General features: G+C 43.3%; 1 protein-coding gene across 1 annotated transcript; it reads left to right on the top strand.

The window, feature by feature from the left end:
* Positions 1 to 22: 22 nt before the first annotated feature.
* qsox2 (quiescin sulfhydryl oxidase 2) lies at positions 23 to 19,436 on the top strand. The gene is made up of 12 exons (XM_023344105.1): positions 23 to 362; positions 11,954 to 12,054; positions 12,127 to 12,175; positions 14,449 to 14,554; positions 14,615 to 14,705; positions 14,829 to 14,974; positions 15,297 to 15,434; positions 15,505 to 15,634; positions 16,167 to 16,289; positions 16,865 to 17,015; positions 17,087 to 17,275; positions 18,078 to 19,436. Exons 1-12 carry the CDS (start codon positions 128 to 130, stop codon positions 18,569 to 18,571), a joined length of 1,953 nt encoding a protein of 650 aa, XP_023199873.1. The 5' UTR covers positions 23 to 127; the 3' UTR covers positions 18,572 to 19,436.
* The last annotated feature ends 2,778 nt before the right edge of the window (positions 19,437 to 22,214 follow it).

The following is a 22,214-nucleotide window of genomic DNA, read 5'->3' as shown; positions in this document are numbered from 1 at the left end:
GTGAGACCTCTGCGCGCTCTCCCCCTCTCTGCAGCTTCAGAAGCTACGTGCCGCTGTTCTCATGTCTTCCCGGATCCAGCAACCGCTTCTGTTGAGAAACTTTCACGATCCCTGAGGCCCAGCAGAGATGTTCCGGGTGTGGCTCCAGGCGGCGGGGCTCCTGTGGCTGTGCGGCGGCTGTGCGGGCGGCTCTGGGCGGCTGTACTCGGAGGAGGACCCGCTGGTGATCCTGGGCAGCAGCAGCCTGAAGCCCACCGTCACCAACTCCTCCTCGGCCTGGCTGGTCCAGTTCTACTCCTCCTGGTGCGGACATTGCATTCAGTACTCCAACACATGGAAGGCTCTAGCTCAGGACGTGAAAGGTACCGGTCCACACTGCCCGGTTCGGGCTCGGTCTGTTGTTCCGTTGGGAGCAGCTGCACCAGACTCCATTCAGAACTGCCTTTCATAAACTTTACGTTAATCGTGGAAACGGCAGCAGGTGTTAAGTTGCAAACCGGTCCAGACCCGAACTGAGAAGCAGGTGCGGACCAGTTCGGCATCTTTTAATTTAAATTTGACAATTATTTCAAATAAAATTCTGTTTGTTCAGCTGGCTTCAAACAGCGGCTGTTTTGTTTTTACTGGAGTTCAGAGCTTAAATCTAAAGTTTTTCTTCGAGGTTTTGATAGGAACAGTTTTAGCTGACCCTAACCACGTGACCACAGTGTTAGTTAACATGCTGCTGGTTATGGTTACCAGCTGGGAGGGAAATCAGCTTTAACCAGCTGTTAGCTAGCTCCGGTGAGCTAACAGGTGCTCAGAGTTTCCGGTCTTGTGGGAAATTCTGCCCCCCTGTGTCGGGAGCGCGCACTGCAGCCAGAGAGGCGGTCCGTTCATTTTGTGATCGATTTCTCGGTAAAACAACTCAGATAATCATGTTGAGGTTGGAATATTCAGTTTAATCGGCAGCTGCTGTTTAAAAAAGAAGCCATAAAAAATTGTAAAATAAATAAATAAGGTCAGAGGCAGAGGCCCCGCTGTGGGAACCAGAGGCCCCGCTGATTTTCCTCCTCTGAGGACTGGCTGGTTGCAGACCTGGTCCTCACAACATTAGAAACACACACACAGGTGAGACCTGCTGTCGGGGTCAGAGGTCAGCGGAGAGACCAAGCCATCTGCTGAACAATGTGGTCCTGCTGGTTTCTCGGTGTTGTTGGGAATAAATAGTTCTGTGGTTTTCTCTCCCTCAGCTGCTTGCTTGCTCTTATACACACGCACTGTAACAAAGTTCAGGTTAAAGGAAGTGACACGCCAGGGAACGCCCTCTTTAGGGCGGAGCTTAGAGGAACCAGAAGCTGTTTTCCCATAAGGAGACGTGCTAATGGACTAGCGCAGCATTTTGGTCTGAATAAATGGGATTCATGAGTTGAATTCATGAATCCCATTTATTCTCTCATCAAACATTATGATCCTAAACGGAGAAAGGATCAACTCCAACAGTGTGAAGAGGAACACAGAGGTTCTGGTTCTGGTCGGGAATTTAAACTCCAGAACTTCCTGGTAGAATAAAGCAGCAGTGGAGCCGGTCCGAACAGCCGGGCCATCGCTGAGGTTCTGATCCAGAATCATTGCAGACAGTCTGTCGGACTATGAAACGGGTCAGCGGACAGACCGGTGGGTTTTACCAGAACCCAGCTGGATTTTGGGAGGATTCAGCCGAACCAGTTCAGTATAGTCGAAGTAAAGCCTGCCGGCCGCAAGGCTTCCTCTGCGCTTCAGGAAGCAGTGCATTCTGGGTACAAAGTGAAAGCCATGGGTGAGGGGAGGAAGTGGAACTGCTGTCTTTGTCCCCTTCACAGTAAGAGCAGGAATGTAAACGTCAAACTATTGAAAGTTTTAAACAGTGACAACCAAAACTTCAACAGAGACGATGAACTTTATTCAGCCGAACCTTTATAAATTAGGTTATGGGAAGCTAAGTGCACTTTACATTGCTAAAATGCTAAGCTAACAATTAGCTCTGCTACTAGGGAAGTGTCCCCACCCTGGGTTCTCCGTCGATGTTGTGTGGCAGTACCAGAGACCCGGCTGGGGTTCAGAACCGACCCGTTTCTCAGACCTTTTCTTTCATGTTTCATCAAACTCATTTATGAAGCCATTTTATGAAAATGTATTGGATGAAATGACTTTTGTTTTGTTTTACCCCTCCAGGGGTTTTTTGTGGTCTCCAGTGTCCCCCACATGAAAGCAGGCTGACAGGAAAGGGGGAAGGAGAGGGGGGAAGACACTCGGCAAACATCGCCGGGTCCGGGAGCCGAACCCGTGACAGCCGCGTCGAGGACCTAAGGCCTAAAAACATGGGCCACGCTGTCCCCCACGCCACCACGGCACGCCCCGATTTCTGCATGTTTAACCATCAACGCCCGGCAGCCAGAGCTAACGCGGCGGGTTTAAACTCCTACCTTGATGTAGAGTTCTCCAAAGAAACATGATTCCTCACAGGGGGTTGATGTAAATGTCCATACAGGTCAGCCTGTGTCCAGTTTGAGTGAAAGGAGGTGCGCGATCCGCTCTGAGGTAAACTTCAGAGATCAAGTAGCGGCGGCACGCGAGGCAACGTGCCGAGGCGCCGGCGGCGTGATTGGTCCCCGCACTGCCGGGGGCGGGGACTAATCAAGCATCATAGGCATAACTTTCTGAAGGACTGATGCAGACATGTCCCCACCAATATTTCCACACATTTTTCCTTTATGTGTCTGCATCTATTTGCGGAGAGCAGCCAGCGGACGACTGCTATTTAACATTTCTTTGTATAACGTAAATGCAAGTCCTCTCAGTGGATTGGACGTCACGTGTTTTATGCAGTTATTTCTTAAAGATCACAAAATAAACATCAAACCTGAAAATTCAAAAAACATGAAACTGTAACGAACTGAATGTTCTGTTCTGGTGTTTTTCGTACTTTTTGTTTGTATTTTTTTATGTTAATTGTTAATACACTTGAACGTAATCTTTGCTTTCGACTCCTGGAGTTGTTGTCTGTCTGTTGCCATGGCAACGGCTCTGCATGTGACGTCAGGTTCACACAGAATGGAAAAGAAAAAGATTACAACTGGTTTTAGTTGTTCTCCTGGGTTTCTACGTCCCTGGACTAATTGCATCATTTGGCGATATTCAGAGCAATCATCAAATAGATGAAACATTTCATAAAGCACAGGAGCCAAAGTTAGTTTAATTTGAACCATGGCTCCTACAGCAGCAATTAGGTCAAATTAAATTATTGGCCTTTATAAAAGAAAAAGTCACTCAGTCCTCTATTGCATCTTGACAGAACTGACAGAAACTCAGTTGGTTATATATTTACGTGCAGAGAGAATAAATATTTATTCATCCAAACATCGGGACTTTACACATCTTTAATTTTAGCCACTTTTACATGAGTGGATCAGCAATATGGAGGCTAATCTGTCATTTTTTGTGACATTCCTGCTCATCCTGCATTGGAATCCAGTAACATATTGTTATACTGTATATGTTACTATATATTATATGTATTATTTAATTTCCCTTTGATATTAATCAAATATTTTTGAATTTGAATTGAATATATTGATGGTCACTCTACAATCCAACCAGCCCCAAAACGTTGCAGTGAAAATGACCGCAGACACAGATGGTACTGGCTGTTTCTGACATGGGCAACCGCCCAGGGTGGCATCTTGTGGGGGCAGCATGAACCGTAACTGTGTTCAACTGTAGGCAAGCACTGAGTAAACATACAGACTCATTATATAAATCAGAATATGACTATAAAGTAAATTTTTTTTAGCTGTTTCATCACCAAGTGAAAGACAACTGATGTTCAACATCCTTACATCTCTTAGTCTGTTTAATATCTTCTAAAATGTTTTTATTTTCAATAAGTACTATTAATCTGACAATCCTCATCAGAATGTAAATCCTAGGTTACTGAGTAGCACTGCATGGCGTTCACATTTAAGTTTTGGCCTTATTCTTGGCACAAAACGGCCTCCCAGGCTGCACTGGCCTCCCGCTGTGGCTCCCAATGATCCCACACAGTTCCACCCAGTAACTGGTGCCCTGCATCCTGGTGGCTGTACCATGGGGTTGACCCCCGTGAACGAGAGGGTGGCCTCCCTCCGTCTTCGAGTTGGGGGCATGGGGTATGAACGTTATTGCAGAAAAATATTAAATTTTGACAAAAAACATTGTTAAAAAATAAGTTAAAATGGAATAAATATGAGTGTGCCTCGTCTGTACAGACTAGTGGAACAATTTCACACTAATTTTTAATCAATGAGGCACATGACTTGGAAGCTACTGAAGAAAACATATTATTTTTTATTAAAATTATTTCAAATATTGAATATTTGTGTCCATTGGTTGTAAGCCAAGGCATTTATTAACATTTATTTGTCAGGAGTGTTTGACAGTCCCTAAGCGAACCTCCGAGCGGTGGAGAACGGCTGGCTGACATTAGCCTTCATAAATCGGGTCGGCCTCGAGCTAAACGCCGCTCGCTCCGCGGAGCGCCAACATCCAACAGCCAACATCCAACATCCAACAGCCAACATCCAACAGCCAACACCCAACAGCCAACAGCCAACACCCAACACCCAACACCCAACATCCAACAGCCAACATCCAACAGCCAACATCCAACATCCAACAGCCAACACCCAACAGCCAACATCCAACAGCCAACAGCCAACACCCAACATCCAACATCCAACATCCAACAGCCAACATCCAACAGCCAACATCCAACAGCCAACAGCCAACACCCAACAGCCAACATCCAACATCCAACAGCCAACACCCAACAGCCAACATCCAACATCCAACAGCCAACAGCCAACAGCCAACATCCAACAGCCAACATCCAACATCCAACATCCAACATCCAACACCCAACACCCAACACCCAACAGCCAACACCCAACATCCAACAGCCAACAGCCAACACCCAACAGCCAACACCCAACACCCAACAGCCAACACCCAACAGCCAACAGCCAACATCCAACATCCAACAGCCAACACCCAACAGCCAACATCCAACAGCCAACACCCAACATCCAACATCCAACATCCAACAGCCAACATCCAACAGCCAACACCCAACAGCCAACATCCAACATCCAACAGCCAACACCCAACAGCCAACATCCAACATCCAACAGCCAACACCCAACACCCAACACCCAACATCCAACAGCCAACATCCAACAGCCAACATCCAACAGCCAACTTGAAACTAACTTCACTGCACTGCAGCCAGAGAGGCAGTCCGACCATTTCCACGGCGCATCTGATCGATTTCTCGGTAAAACAATTAGTATAATCATGTCAAGGTTGTAACATTCAGCTGCTGTTTAAAAAAGAAGCAACAACAAAATTGTAAAATAATAAATGACGTCTTCTTACACCGTTTTGTGTTGTTTTCTTAATTGCCAAGAGAATCGGTCTTTTTCCAACTTTTGTCACTCAAGCCTGATAAAAAAGTCAGTAACCAAACACGGGTTTCCAACACATTGTGTGTATTTATGATTTTCTATTGCTGATATAAGAGAATGGAAGCTGCTGATGGCAGGACACAAAAAATTAAGACTGATAAATCCTGTCCTAATGTAAAATATGGCTGATTACTGGATTAAGAACATTTCTAGTATACCACATGCTATCACACATAAGCATCTTTGATAAGCAGTTCCTCTTCATTTGCCAAAGTTATGAGAGGGGAAACAAATATTTCAGCTGCTAATCAGTAATTTTCCCAGGGGAACAGAATTTTGCACAAGAGCGGTCTTGAGTACTACAACAATAAAAACGGAAACAATTCAGTGAAACAGTAAAATAATATTTAACAGTAAGGCTCTCAGCCATAAATTATACATGAGTCAAATAAGTCTCATAACACAGATATCAAATAATGTCAAGGAAAAATGAAACGTTCATTAAAGTCAAAACCAGGTTGATTCAAATAAACAATGCTAAGTTACTGAATCAAAACTTCCTGACAGCATGGCTAGCTGGCTAATGATGGTTCTGATTGGCTAGCTGGCTAATGATGGTTCTGATTGGCTAGCTGGCTAATGATGGTTCTGATTGGCTAGCTGGCTAATGATGGTTCTGATTGGCTAGCTGGTTGATGATGGTTCTGATTGGCTAGCTGGCTAATGATGGTTCTGATTGGCTAGCTGGTTGATGATGGTTCTGATTGGCTAGCTGGCTAATGATGGTTCTGATTGGCTAGCTGGCTGATGATGGTTCTGATTGGCTAGCTGGTTGATGATGGTTCTGATTGGCTAGCTGGTTAATGATGGTTCTGATTGGCTAGCTGACTAATGATGGTTCTGATTGGCTTGCTGGTTAATGATGGTTCTGATTGGTTGTTTCTGATCGATCTGAGTAATTCTGCAGGAAGGAGGCAGGAGACCAGCTGTGAAGTGAGATACATGTGATCGGCTTTGATGATCCGCAACTAGAGACAGTGATCAGCCATCACCGATCATACACTTTTTCACAGAAATCGGCTGATTATGATCGGTGGCCGATGGATCGGCACACCTCTAGAGATGCGATGTGTGAAATGATGAAGAGGAAATGAAAGCTCCAGTTCTGATTTGTTCTGATCATACCTGTCAAGTCTCCTGTTTTGGCCGGGAAACTACCGTTTTTTACCCCCCTTCTTCTTCTTCTTCTTTTTGTTTTATGGCGGTTGGCAAACAACTTTCAGGTGCATTACCGCCACCTTCTGGACTGGAGTATGAACCAGATGCCTAAACCCTATAATCTCCCTATTAGACCTGTTTTTCTAAGAAACCTAAATACGGAATTAAAAACCACATCTCCAGAAGATTTTTGTAGCAGATCTCTAATATTTAATTTAACTTTATTCCTATTTAACTCTTCTACTAATTCCTCTCTTTCTAGATTATATTTATTACATTCCATAAAAATATGTATAACTGTTTCCAACTTTCCACAAAAATTACATAACCCCGTACTATGTTTATTTATTATTTTCAAAGTACTATTTAACCCTACATGTCCAAATCTTAACCTAGATATAATATCTTCCTCTTGTTTATTCCTATTTTCCTTTCTACACTCCCCCACTTTTTTTTGAATACTATAATAAAACCTTGCTTTCTTTTCACCCTCCCATTGTTCCTGCCACTTCTTCTTGTAATATATTTTACTTATACTCTTTATCTCATTTTTACTATACTTAACTTTCAATTCAATTTCACTTCTCTTACTCGCACTCTTTGCAAATGTATCTGCTAATTCATTTCCAACTATTCCAATATGCGCCGGAATCCAAATAAATTTAACAGTAGATCTATTTATCCCCATTTTATGTATTGATTTATTTATATCTATCAATATGTCTTGTCTTGCTTCCGACTCTTGTTCCATAATACTTATTAATGCACTACTTGAATCGGAACAAATTAACACTTTCTTGTCACTTAATTCTTCACTCCATTTTAACGCCATTGAAATAGCCAGTAACTCTCCTGTGTATACATTCAAACTATCCGTTAATCTTTTATTTTCCATGATGTTTAAATCTGGAATTATAAATGCTATCCCTACTCTATCATTTACCATTTTTGATGCATCTGTATATATTTGTAAGTATTCTCCATATTCCCTTCTTATGTATCTTTCCACCTCTCCTTCTACTGTTTGTCTTCCTTCTTCCAACAATGTTAAATCAACTTTCATCTCTTTTTGTATCCAAGGTGGATTACATGAAAAATCCACCACCGGGCTAATTAAACATTGATCTAATCCTATTTCCTTTATTTCTTTATTTATTATCCATCCAAAACTATTTACATTTACATTCTTAACACTTTCTTGGCATGGTTGTAATATATTATTTATAGGATAACTTTTTTTATGCCCTTTTACGTTTGCCCAGAACCCTACTCCTAATTGTTTCCTTCTTAACTCCAATGGCATTTCCCCCATTTCTACCTGAAGTGCTGACACTGGTGTTGTCTTCATTGCTCCACAGCAAATTCTTAACACTTGATACTGTATTTTATCTATTTCTTTTAATAAGGTACTGGAGGCAGAATTATATACCACACATCCATAATCTTTTACCGATCTAATAAGTCCAATATATAATATCTTCAAAGTTTTCCTACCTGCTCCCCATTCTTTACCTCTTAAACATCTCATGATATTTAATATTTTTTTACTTCTCTCTATTATTTTACTAATATGTATTTTCCATGTAAGCTTTTTATCAAACCATAAACCTAAATATTTGAATTTATCTACCCTTTCTACTTCTTTATCATACATTTTTAATTTTATCTTAGTGCCTACCTTCCTATTAGTAAAGTTAACAAATTTAGATTTTGAACTTGAAATTCGAAATCCCCATTCTAGCGCCCAATCTTCTACTTTACCTAACGCTTCTTGCATTTTATCATTTAGAAATTTTATATTTCTTCCCCGTTTCCAAATAAGACCATCATCCGCAAATAAAGTCATTCCAAACTTACTTTCGATTTTACTAAAAATATCATTAATCATTATTATAAATAACATTGGACTTATAATACTACCTTGAGGAGTGCCATTTTCAGTTAAACATTTTGAACTTACTTCATTTCCTATTTTAACTCTTATATTTCTATCAGTTAAAAAATCTTTAATCCAATTATAAATTTTACCTCTTAGCCCTATTTGTCTAATTTTAATCAGTAAACCTTCCTTCCATAACATGTCATATGCCTTCTCAATATCCAAGAACACTGCCATTAAAACCTCTTTATTCACCTGTGCTTTTCTGATTTCATGTTCAAGCTGTACCATAGGATCTGTTGTACTTCTTCCTTTCCTGAAGCCATATTGATATTTTTTTATTTTTTCTCTCGATTCTAAGAAGTAAATTAATCTATTATTCACCATTCTCTCCATTACTTTTCCGACACAAGATGTTAACGCTATTGGCCTGTAACTTTCAGCTAACTGAGGATCCTTACCTGGTTTACATATAGGAATAATAATTGATTCTTTCCACTTATCTGGCAAAGTTCCTTCTTCCCATATTTTATTATATAGTTTTAGTAAAACTAATTTACTCCTTTCATTTAAGTTTTTAAGCATAACATAATTTATTTGGTCCTCCCCTGGTGTTGAATTTTTTGTATTCTTTAATGCTTTTTTTAACTCTGTCATTGAAAACTTCATATTTATAGTATCATTATCAACCATTTCCTCATTTATTCTTTCATTATATTTTCTCATCGTTAATTCTCTTCCTTCTTTCTCTTCTTTACTAAGATTTTCATTACTATGCACTTTAGCTAAAACTTTTACTAATAACTCTACCTTATCTTTATCTTCTATAATCATATTTCCATTATTTTTCAGTATTGAGAATTTATATTCCTTTGACTTTCCTGACATTTTCTTAATTGTATTCCATACTCTATCTAATGCTGTAGTTTTTCCTAATGATTCACAATATTTACTCCAATAAAACTTTTTCGCATTTCTAATCTTCCTCCTGACTTCTGCTTGTTTCCTCTTATAACTAATTAAGTTTTGGAAACTAACATCTTTTTTAAGTGTTTTAAAAGCCTTATTCCTTGCTTTAATTGCCATTGTACATTCTATATTCCACCAGGGGACTATTCTTTTCTTTTTAATCCCTTTACCTTTTGGGATTGCTTCTTTTGCTACTTCAATAATACTCTTACTAACTTCTAAATTTAATTCGTTTATTGATTTATTTATATCTATATTTATCAATCTATTCTCACTCATATCTTCATATTTCCTCCAATCAGCGTCTTTAAACCTCCATCTTCCTTGAGTATTTACCTGTTCTTTTTCCATATCTAACTCAACTTCAATAAGTATTGGATAATGATCACTGCCTATTGTACTATTTTTATTTATTTTCCATTTACAACTATCTGCCAGACCTTGTGATACTAGAGTGAGATCAATAGCAGATTCCTTACCACTAATCACATCCAACCGAATTCCTTCCCCATTATTTAATACTACCAATTCTTTTTCCTCAATTATTCCTTCTAAAATTCCCCCGTTATAATCATCTTTCTCACCCCATAAAGTGCTGTGTGCATTAAAATCCCCACACCATATTAGCTTCTCTCCCCTGTGTTTAATTATATTTTCTAACTTTGCTTTATCTATTTTCTTACAAGGATTATAATAATTTATAATTTCTATACTTCCATTTTTTGTCCACACTTTAACTCCATTAAGCTCTAATTCCGTGTCCAATTGAATCTTAATAAATTTTATCTTTTCTTTTATACATATAGCACATCCTCCTCCATTTCCATTTCCTCTGTCTCTTCTTATAGTTGAATACCCACTAATACTAAACTGTAATGTTTGTTTTAACCAAGTTTCTTGAATGCAAATTACATCTGGTTTCTCCTTTAATCTATTAATAAAACCTTTAAACTCTTGACCATTAGCAATTAGACTTCTAGCGTTCCATTGTAATATTAAAATTATATGACTATTTGATTTGCTTCATTTTCACCTGATCCCTCTCCTTGTCTGAGTTCATCCTGAATCCTTTCCCATGATAAGTCTGTAACATTAAAGAATCTTACTGCTGCTTTCACTATGATTTTAATTTTTTCAGTTTTAGTCCTCGCTTGTTCTGAACAATTTATAATGTAGGCTAAGAACGGGATCAGTTTTTCTAGCGTGACATTATTTTGATCTTTACCTATCGTCTTCTTTTCTAATTTAGCTCTTTGACTTACCCCTGCACTTTTCACCTCCTTTACTGCTTCTGCATATGACATTCTCTTCTCTGTTTTTAGTTTTTGAACTTCTACTGCTTCTTTTCTCACCATACACCCTGCATATGCTGCAGTATGATCTCCTCCACAGTTGCAACATCTTATCGGCTTCTCTCCACATTCCCCATAAGAATGTTCTCCTCCACACCTACCACATCTTTGCTTCCCATTACATATTTTTGCTATATGTCCATATCTCTGACATTTATAGCATCTCATCGGTGGAGGAATATAATTCCTAACACTGAAACTCAAATAACCAATCATTATTTTATCTGGTTTTTCTTTTCCTTTAAACTCTAATAGCACAGAAGTGCTATCCACTCTTTCTCCATTTCTGAAAGCTTGCAGTCGTCTGATATTTGTCACTTCTCCTCCTTTAATGATTTTCTTTAACTCATCTAAATTTTCTCCTAATGGAATTCCTGATATTACCCCTTTCATTCCTCTCTCTTCTCCCATTATTTTCCTCTCCGTTATTTCTCTTTTACAAATCGACTGTAATTTTAACGCTTTATTCTTTTGTTCAGCATTTTTACAGATAATCAACAGGCTTCCATCTCTTAACACTTTAGCTAATTCCACATCTCCAATTACTTTCTTTAAACCAATAGATAGAGTGATTGGACTCACTCCTGTCAAATCCTGTCCAGCTCTGAACTTCAAAATTACCTTGAACTCCTCCATCATTACTTTCTTTCGTGTCTCGACATTTTCCTCCTCATCTTCGAGAGATCTTTTTCCTGTATTTATCCCTTTCTTACCCTTATCTTTTCCTCCTCCACCTTTCTTATTTTCTACCACCGACCAACTTGTTTCCATTCCTTCATCCTCTGAGCACCCTCCACTACTACTAGCCATCTTAGTTCACTCACAGTCCAGATTATGCCTCTAAACCGCTCTTCCACTTCTTAGCTTCTCGTGACCGAACCACGCTCCGTCCGAGTTGCCTCTTTCCGTAATCTCTTGCCGCTCCACCCCCTTTTTACCCCCCTTTCCCGCCTTACTCCCCTAAATATCCCGGATTGTGCTGCTGCTCTCGCGTTAGTTGCTCTCCCAGGTCTTAAGGTGCGGTATACAATACCCTCCCTCTGATGGTTCTGATTGGTTCTGATTCTGTCTGTCAGATTGGCATGAGGCCATCGCTGTGGCCGTGTTGGACTGCGCTCAGGAGGAAAACTTTGAGGTCTGCAAAGAGTTCAGCATCAAGTTCTACCCAACATTCAAGGTAGGAGTCCAGAACTACCTGTTGCCCCCTGCTGGCCCCGCCCTGTAACTACCTGCTGTGTTTTTTCTGCAGTTCTTCGCAGCTCACAGCTCAGCGGCGGACAAAGGAACGATCTACAGAGGTGAGACTCATTCAGGCCTTTAATAGACCCTTTTCACATGACGTCACACAACTTCCGTTTTGGCTCGAAGCTGTGTATCCTTAGTTCCGGTGTACATAGTAAGTAATGATAAAGTTGTCTATTTCATATATATATATATATATATATATATATATATATATATATATATATATATATATATAGAGAGAGAGAGAGAGAGAGAGAGAGATGTATAAATCTGACAGCATATGTTGATCAGACAGATCACCGGAGCATGGAGTTTACACAGTCTCTAAAACATTTTCCTAAAATAAGATTTGAAGATATATCACGATTTGCAAACCAGTTCTCTCTGACAAAAAAATCTAAATTAGACAAAGGCTACAAATTCTTCACCGAACAATACCTGTTTGACTATGAAGGTAGGTATTTTTGTTTTGCGTAACCGTTAGCTTAGCATTAGTGAATTTTGTTAGCTAGCTAACTACGTGACATAACTGTTCCTTAACCAGAACTTTTTACTGTTTTTGAACTATAACGTTTTAGGCTCTAATCTTGATCAGATTATTAAATTATAGACTGGAGTTGCCACTCATCCCATAAAATAGGGATTTGTTTGTTATAAGCAGAGATGTCCGGTGCCGCCGCTGCTTTGTAATGCCTTTAATCGGACCACTTTTTCGGTAACGAATAATCTAACGAGTTCGTATTTCAAATCCAGTAATCAGATTAAAGTTATTTATCCAAATCATTGCACATTAATATTTTCTTGTGTATTTATTTTTATTCCTTCTTTGCGTCTTTGGGAGAGACTCTGTGACAGTTAGCAGTGACAGAAACATGAACAGTGCATGGAGATGCGCATTTTGTTGCTGGAAAAACAGAAATATCGTCAAGCCCAACTGTTATTTGTGGCTTTTGTCTTGTTTTTTCTAAACTTATAAAAAATAATGATTCAAGCTGCCCTTTATTTTCCATTAATACAGAAAATGAACCTCTAAACGTTACATCACTGACAGGCGGCGGTGTATATGTTTCCTAACTGTGGCTAAAGCTGCTGCTAGCTGGTTTACTCATGATCGGAAGCTGGTTCCTTTGAATACAGTTGGAGAATGGTAAATTGACAATGACTTATAACGGTTATCTAACACGTAAACACCGTTTTATAAAACACAGAAAGTGAACCTCTAAACGTTACAGCGCTGACAGAGAGTATATTTTTCCTAAATGTGGCTAAAGCTGCTGCTAGGTGGTTTACTCTCCGATCGGAGGCTGTTTATTTTATACACAGATAGAGAATGGTGAATTTACAATGATTAGTAACAGCTATCTAACACTTAAATGCTGTTATTATTAAACTTACCTTTTATTATATCCTTAAGATTATGAGAATGCGGGAAGTTTTCAGCTTGGTTCCCAAGGCAAAATCACACCGGAAGTAAAGATACCCAGTTTTGAGTTATGGCGGCCATTGTCTGACGTCACTGTGAAAAGGGTCTATCCCTCATGGTTCTGTTTTTACCCATTTGGACGCACTTATCAGAACTAATAAAGTAAACTAGTTGCTGTTTAATCAGTTAAATCTAAAACGGTAAATAAAGATTTCTGATGAGCGCTATGGTTGATCACACTAGCAGTAAGAAGAGCTGTTTGGAACGCTTTAGCGTCTAGCTTCACCTTAGTTTAGCTAGCGCTTAGCTAGTAGCGCTTAGCTAGTAGCGCTTAGCTAGTAGCGCTTAGCATTCTAGAAAACTGGACATGATTTCATCATCACTGAGTGGCAGGAAGGGACAGAAAAATACAAGCAGACAAACTCATGTGTCATCAACCGGATCAAAGTCTGACAGTCGAATCCATGCTAGTGATACGCTCCGGTCCGGACCGCTCCGCACAGTTGGACTTTCTTTGACCCAGTTTTCATTCTGATCCAAACCCAGATTTTCTTCCAGGATGTTTTTGCTCAGAGTGATGATGGTTCTGACCCGGTTAAACATCCAGAACCTTCTGGGTTTAATCAGTTTGGTTCTGTCTCCCTCTGCTGGAGGACTTCCTGATTTCTGTCCAATCAGAGCAGGGAGACACGCCCATTCTCTTTCCCTCCTAGTGGCTTTGGTTCTGATTGGCTCTGGACTAACTCAACAAAAAAGTTCTGTTGAACCTGGCCAATTCGGTCAGTGGTTCTGTGGGCTCTTCCCACTCTCTGGTAAATGAGGGAATCGCCATGGAAACCACTTTGTTGCTGAAGTCCGGTTGGTCGGGTTCTTGGTGTTAGAACCGGTTCTGTGTCCCTCCAGGAGCGGACCGTGAGGTCCGGTCTGTCCGGCAGCTGATGGTCAACATCCTGCAGAACCACATCAGAACGGACCGGCCCCAGAGCTGCCCCCCGCTGGAGCCCTACAGGTACCAGAACCAGAACCGGACCTCTGGCCCACTTCACTGCTAACCTCTCTCTGTGTCCAGTGCTGCTCAGCTGCTGCCCCTGCTGGGTCAAAGGTCGGATCACTACACGGCCATCGTCGTGGAGGAGGCGGGGTCGTTCGTTGGCCGGGAGGTGAGGAAGAGGAGGAGGAGGAAGATCTGAGCTGCTTCCTGTTTCCTGGTTCAACCGGCAGGCAGGAAGCAGCTTCTTGTGGTTCCTCCTGACCTCTGAACTCTGACCTCATCCTGCGTTCAGGTGATCCTGGACCTGCTACAGTTCTCAGGCGTTGAAGTGAGGAGAGCTCTGACCTCTGACCTCCCCCTGCTGGACGTCCTGAACATGGCCGCCTTCCCCTCCGTCTACCTACTGCACCCCAACGGCTCGCACGCCCCTCTGCACAGGTGAGAGAGGGAGGCTGAATTGTGGGCTGACCTTTGACCTGTTGCTGCCAGAGCTGCTCTAAACCAACAGTTAGGACAGACGTAACGCGTGACCTCCAGCGTGACCTCCAACCTCCGGCTGAGGTTCAATCCAGTTAACCTGTAAAGTTTTTCCATCTGACAGATCAAAGTTTTTTTAAATCTCAGCTGCTTTAGGTCATCAGGTCGTCCTGTCTTAGTGTGTTTATTAGCTTACACAGAGAAACGTTTTAATTAAGTTGTTACAAAATGGGTGTTGAACCTAGCTCTGACCCCCTGACCTCCTGACCTCTTCCCCCTGCAGCGAGAAGCCGCTCCGGTTCTTCTTCTCCTCCCTGCTGCGGAGCCTGCCAGGCGTGCAGCGCCGCAGCAGTTCCGAGGCGAGCCAGACGGGGGCGCTGCAGGACGGACGGACATCGGAGCCATGGCGGGACTTTGACAGGTGAGGCTCCGGTCTGCGGTTCCGACCCGAAGGCCCGCCGGGACCGGCTGAACACTGCGTGTTCCCGCAGGTCCCAGGTGTACACGGCCGACCTGGAGTCGTCGCTGCACTACCTGCTGCGGGTGGAGCTGGCTGCCCACGGCATGCTGGAGGGGGCGGAGCTAAAGGTCTTCAAGGACTTTGTCACTCTGGTTGCTAAGGTAACGGCTGAAAGCAGAACCTCAGTTAGACTAGAGGTCGTGACCTGCTGGAATTTTTGCTCCATCTCCATGACAACGGACAGACCGTCTCCAGGTTGTGTACTGTGCACCCTTATGCTAATTGCTAATAGCGGAGCTAATTTTTAGCTTTGTGTTTTTGCTGACAAGGTCGCACACGTAGCTTCCCCTGAATGAATTTTTCCTGGTAAATTCTGAAGCGCTTTGAGTTGAATTTGATTTACTTTGAGTTGAATAAAATCAGAAGTGTTTATGAACACGCCTCACTGACAGGGATGGTATCAACATGGTGCAAGTTAGCGCCTTAGCATTGGCTTCCACTGATTACCAGGTTGGTAATGCTTTAGCGCTGGTGGAACTGTCCATGATTATGCTTTAGCATTAATGCAGCTAGCTTTTCTGCTATTGGTTCCCACCACTGGTGCTCAGATGATCAATTGGAACCGATTTAATGGATCTGGTCCTGCTGGATCAGCAGAATCCTGAATACCCCGCTGACCGTTTCCTCCTGTAGCTCTATCCAGTCGGAGGCTCCGTGGTGAAGCTCATGGAGACGCTCTCTGATTGGCTGCTCAGTCTGCCGCTGCAGCAGATCCCCTACCAGGCCGTCCTGGACCTGGTGGACAACAAGATGAAGGTGAATCTCTCTCTCTCTCACACACACCAGGACTTCCAACAAACAGAACTTTTCATTCATTTATGCCGATGCCCTGTTTTAAGCCCTGACCCTGTCAGAACCTTTGACAGGGTCAACGTGACAGGAAGTTTTTGATGGCACCTTCCTGTCATGTTAAAACAGGGAGTTGGAGCATCTGGAGGCCCAGAGTCAGTGGTCAGATGTCAGAAATAAGGATTGTTTCCTTTTTCCCATAGTTATTCATCTGGGCTACAACATGGCCGCTGGCTAACCAGAGCGGTCACAACGTAAGGCTGGAGCGCCACCATGGGGAATCCCATTAAGTCCCATTAAGCGCCAGTCCAGAGTCCCTCCTAACGTCCCGTGTTCTTATCGGGATGAATCGCTAGGCTAATGCTAACCATGCTAACAGACCGCATCACTATCCTTACCTATATATCTGACCAGTAGGGGGCAGCAGAAGGTCCTCACTTTCCACCAGGACCCAACATGTGGGTTGATCTGGTGCCTCCGGGCCTCATTATGCATTTATACAAGAACACAGGCAGAGAGGTGACTTCCTGTTTCCTGTGCAGATCTCTGGCGCGTTCCTGGGGGCGGAGCTTCGCTGGGTTGGTTGCCAGGGCAGCAGGCCGGGGCTGCGGGGCTACCCGTGTTCGCTGTGGACGCTGTTCCACGTGCTAACGGTCCAGCACGACGCCACGCCCACCGCGCTGGATGGCTCAGGTACGACACGCAGAGACCCCGAGGTCGCAGCCCAGGTGTGTGTCCTGTGTCCTTATTGTATGTGAACACAGGTCTGGAGGGCGAGGCAGCGCCGGTGCTGCAGGTGATGCGCCGCTACATCCGGACGTTCTTCGGCTGTAAGGAGTGTGGCCGTCACTTTGAGCAGGCGGCGGCCGCCAATATGGACCAGGTGACGAGCCGAGAGGACGAAATCCTGTGGCTGTGGAACCAGCACAACCGGGTCAACACCAGGCTGGCAGGTGGGCCAGGGAGGGGCGGGGCCGGTGAGGGAGGGGCCACTGAGCTGACTGAAACACAGTGTTTCAGTCAGCTCAGTGGCTGACACACTCTTCTTACAGAGAGAAGTTCTGGAATGATGGATCTGAGATTCTAATCTGGATTATCAGGGAATCTGATCTCTGCTTTTAGTTTCTGCTGCAGCTTTTGGATCAGATGAAGGATTTTAACTTTATTATGAAGGATCATCATCATGGATTAGATTACAGATTATAGATTATAGATTATCAGCTCCACTGCTGGACAGGATGTTGATCATTTCTGAAGGAAGGAAATCGGTTTAATCTGAGATTTAAATGACATCCTGGTTAAAATAACTCAGAGTTTCTTTACCTGATCAGATCAGTGATCCACTGATCAGGTTCTGTTCAGAGGTTCTGGTCCAGAAACAGTCGGGTCAGAATTTACAGCAGGAAGTTTGGAGCCATCCAGGTTTTAATGTCTGTAATCTACTAACAGGCTGGATTAACCTGGATTATAGATAAATCTGAGTATCATCAGCAGAACCTCAGTAAAGCGGATCGGGCCGGGCCCAGAACCCTGCTGGACTCCACCAGCAGACTTGGAGAGTTCTGGATGCGCCGATGGTTTTCCCTGACCTGACGGAACAGTTGAACAAAAGACAGATAAAGCAGCCATCTTGATTCTGGCTCCAATCAGGGAAGGAAGCTTCTCAGGCAGCCATCTTGATTCTGGGTTCCAGGGTTTCATGTTGTTTCCATCTTTGTTCCTCCTTCATCTCGCCCTCCTCTTCCTCCTCTCCAGGGTCTCTGAGTGACGACCCGGTCTCCCCCAAAGCGCCGTGGCCAAGCCCCGCCCTCTGCCCCGCCTGCCACGAGGAGAGCAACGGCGTCCACGTCTGGAACCACGCCAACGTCCTCGCCTTCCTTCGTCACCACTACGGTGCGTCCAACCTGAACCCCAGGTACTCCCTGACCCCCCCACGCCCTCCTGCCGGTGCCGGTCCGGTTCAGACCAGACGGCCTCAGGAGGAACGCCCGGCTGCTGGAGGGGAGAGGAAGGGTGAGGATCAGGCGGAGCCCCGACCCGTCCAGCCGGGTCCGAGGCGGGGGGAGCAGGTGGTTCTGATCCGAGGAGAAGGCGGGTTCTGGATTCTGGGCCTGGGCTTCACCAGCGTGGACATGAGCCTTTGCGTGGTTCTGTACGGCAGCTCCTGTCTCTTCCTCATGCTCCTCTTCTTCTTCTTCAAAGTCCGGTCCAGGAGGTGGAAGCTGCGCCACGCCCGGCTCCACGTCTGACCCGCAGCCGGTCCAAACCAGAACTCTGACTGGGTCAGAACCGCTGTTTCCTGTCCCTGGTGGACATTCCTGAGCAGTTCTGAAAGGAAGCGTCTCAGACAGAACGGATCCATCGAACGGGTCTGCGTTTTGGACCAGAACCGGGTCAGCTGGACCAGGTCACATCGGTGCTGGACAGTGATTTAAGATGCTCAACCTGTTTCTGTTTTTATTTATTTTACACTGTGAAAAGTTTTGACCCTGAACCGGGTTTTTTTCCTGGACCAGTGGACGTGATGAGAAACCAGTATCTGAATCTGAACTGGACCGGAGTTTAAGTTGTCTTTGTGACAAATGTTGGGGCTGCTGATGAACAGAACTCCTGGGGTCCGGCCCAGAACCCGGCTGCTTGTTTGGATGGGTACCAGCGGGACGGGTGAGGACTGAGGAGTTGGACCTCCATGGAAGAGCTCGGTTTGTAGAACCAGGACTGGATTGAAGTGTGGCTTTGATCTGGTCCAGTTAAGGCTGGTTCTGAGTCAGGGTCCGATCACAGCAGGAAAACCAGAATGTGTATGTCAGGTAATGAAGCTGCTAAAATCTGCTCTGTTCTGACGCCCTCTGGTGGTCAAACATGAAGTTCTCACAAACTGTTTACATGAATAAACTCCCGGTGAATGTTTGATGTTCAGCTGAGGTTTATTTCTGACCTGCTCTCCTCTAGACCTGACCTTGAGTTGGGTCAGGTGTTTCTGCAGTGTTTTACTCATTGATGTTTCTCAGTGGCTCCCCCTGGTGTTTCCTGCTGTGAATCGGTTTCAATCAGATTGTGTTTTTCTGATTATTTGTAATCTTTGTTAATGTGTGAATAAATCTTGTTGCTGCAGCTCTGAGTCGTGTTTAAACCTCAGAACAGAGTCGATGTAAAGTCGCCTTGGGTAAAAGTTCAACACTTATATTTATTTATTGTATGGAACTGTTTAACTGCCAGAGCTTGGAGATAAAATGAGAAATGTGCTGTTTGACCAGACCTGAACTCCTCATGGACCTTCAAGTCGATCCATCATGGCTGCTGTTGGACTGAAATTCCTCTGGCTTCCTTTGCTTTTGCTGATCATCTATCATAGACTAAGTACTCCATAAAACATGCCTTATTCCTGTGCATTTATTACTATTAAAATAATAGTTATTTTCAATATAAATACTAGGGGTTCGAGTTACTGATACCCTAATAATGCCATTGCTATAAACAAACTTGTTTTAATGAGATCCAGGTTGGGAGAAGTTGCTCTCGGAGGACATTCTGGTACCATTCTTTATTCATGGTTGTGTTTTTAGGTAAGACTGTGAGAGAGCCGACTCCCTTGGCTGAGAAGCAACCCCACACATGAATGGTTTCAGGATGCTTTACAGTTGGCATGAGACAAGACTGGTGGTAGCGCTCACCTTGTCTTCTCCGAACAAGCTGTTTTCCAGATGTCCCAAACAATCGGAAAGGGGATTCATCAGAGAAAATGACTTTACCCCAGTCCTCAGCAGTCCACTCCCTGTACCTTTTGCAGAATATCAGTCTGTCCCTGATGTTTTTCATGGAGAGAAGTGGCTTCTTTGCTGCCCTCCTTGAGACCAGGCCTTGCTCCAAGAGTCTCCGCCTCACAGTGCATGCAGATGCACTCACACCTGCCTGCTGCCATTCCTGAGCAAGCTCTGCACTGCTGGTAGCCCGATCCCGCAGCTGAAACACGTTTAAGAGACGGTCCTGGCGCTTGCTGGTCTTTCTTGGGCGCCTGGAGCCTTTTTGGTAGTGATGTTACGTGATGTGCCGAGGCTTCGAGGCGTGTGTCGAGTAATGGAGGGGGCGTTTCCGTAAAGCGCGTATCGAGGCTTGCTTCATTTAGGGGAGGAACCGAAAACGATGACGTCCGAAGCCTCGCTGCCTGGCTGTACCACGTGACTGCTTCGGGAAGTGGCTCAGATTTTGGCTCGGGGTTTGACAGCTTTAGAAACCCCACAGGCTCCATTCAAAATGTGGGTTGTTGTAGGCGAGTTGTGGTCAGTTGAGAGAGTGGATAGAGTTTTGATAGTTCGGATAGCAGAGTCTGGATAGTGGTTATTTAGTTTGAGACAGTTAGTTCGGTGTGTTTGGAGAGTTTAGGAGAGATAGATAGATAGATAGATAGATAGATAGATAGATAGATAGATAGATAGATAGATAGATAGATAGATAGATAGATAGATAGATAGATAGGAGATTTAGGAGCACGAGGACAGGATAGGAGAAGGATGGAGCCGGCGAGAAAGAGGAGGATTTCCCCTCCTCTTTCGATTTCGAATTGATAAGCCCTAACAAGGTAAGGTGAACTGAACATTTGCAGATGCATTAGGTTTGCTTATGAGGAACTGTATTTTTCACTGTTTCTTATGTTCTGTAAAGGTGAGGTGTTTATTGTGCTCCAAGGAGTTGGGGTACAATAATAACACCTCATCCATGTAGTGTCAAAAAAGAGAAATCGTTTGAAACCAAAAACTGTGGAGAAATTGTTGTTTCTTAATAAAAATGCATGAAATCATCCAAGTTACACAAGCATTAGCCTATTCACTACCCCTCCCTAGTTCCACAGGCACTTTCACTGTCCTCTGCCTGATTAAGCCCAGGCCATTTTTCTAGAGTCACAGAAAAACTTTATTACACAACATGCCATATCACATGACACTACTATTTTGGGAATAATTACACACAGAGGATACATTCAAACAATATTTTATTATACACATATGTGTATACATAATTTATGTAGACAAATGATTTCGTCCTACACCTTTTGTGACGTCATTCCCAAGAGCCATAATAGACAAAAATTCAATGCATCACACGTGTTAAGATATAGCTGGCTGTGATTATACACCTGGCCAGTAGGTGGTTTCGTGTGCACATGAAGCCTCAAGAAATGAACCCTTTCTCGAACCATTTGGCTCAAGTGGTTCAATGCCTCATGAGGCTTCATCTCACCATCACTACTATTTGGCAACAATGGAACCTCTCTCCTTGAAGTTCTTGATGATGCGATAGATTGTTCACTGAGGTGCAATCTTTCTAGCTGCGATTCTCTTTCCTGTTAGGCCATTTTTGTGCAGTGCAATGATGACTGCACGTGTTTCTTTCGAGGTAACCATGGTTCACAGAAGAGAAACAATGATGCCAAGCACCAGCCTCTTTTTAAAGTGTCCAGTGGTGTCATTCTTACTTAATCATGACAGATTGATCTCCAGCCCTGTCCTCATCACCACCCACACCTGTGTTAATGGAGCAATCACTGAAACGATGTTAGCTGGTCCTTTTAAGGCAGGGCTGCAATGAAGTTGAAATGTGTTTTGGGGGATCAAGTTCATTTTCTAGGCAAATATTGACTTTCCAATTAATTGCTGTTACGCTGATCACTCTTTATAACATTCTGGAGTATATGCAAATTGCTGTTATAAAAACTGAAGCAGTAGACTTTGTAAATATTAACATTTGAATCATTCTGAATGATTCAAATGAATCATACATTTGGCCATGACTGTACATCTGCTAATGGCAACAATGAAGCAGCTTCTCCCAGTAAATTTCTGCTTCTGAACAATCCAATTGGAAAACACTATTGTGTTAAAGTTGTGCTAAAGG

This window comes from Xiphophorus maculatus, chromosome 12 (assembly GCF_002775205.1).
Source record: "Xiphophorus maculatus strain JP 163 A chromosome 12, X_maculatus-5.0-male, whole genome shotgun sequence".
Taxonomy (NCBI): domain Eukaryota; kingdom Metazoa; phylum Chordata; class Actinopteri; order Cyprinodontiformes; family Poeciliidae; genus Xiphophorus; species Xiphophorus maculatus.
Note: the sequence above shows the minus strand (reverse complement) of the source record. Positions and strands in the feature narration are given on the sequence as shown.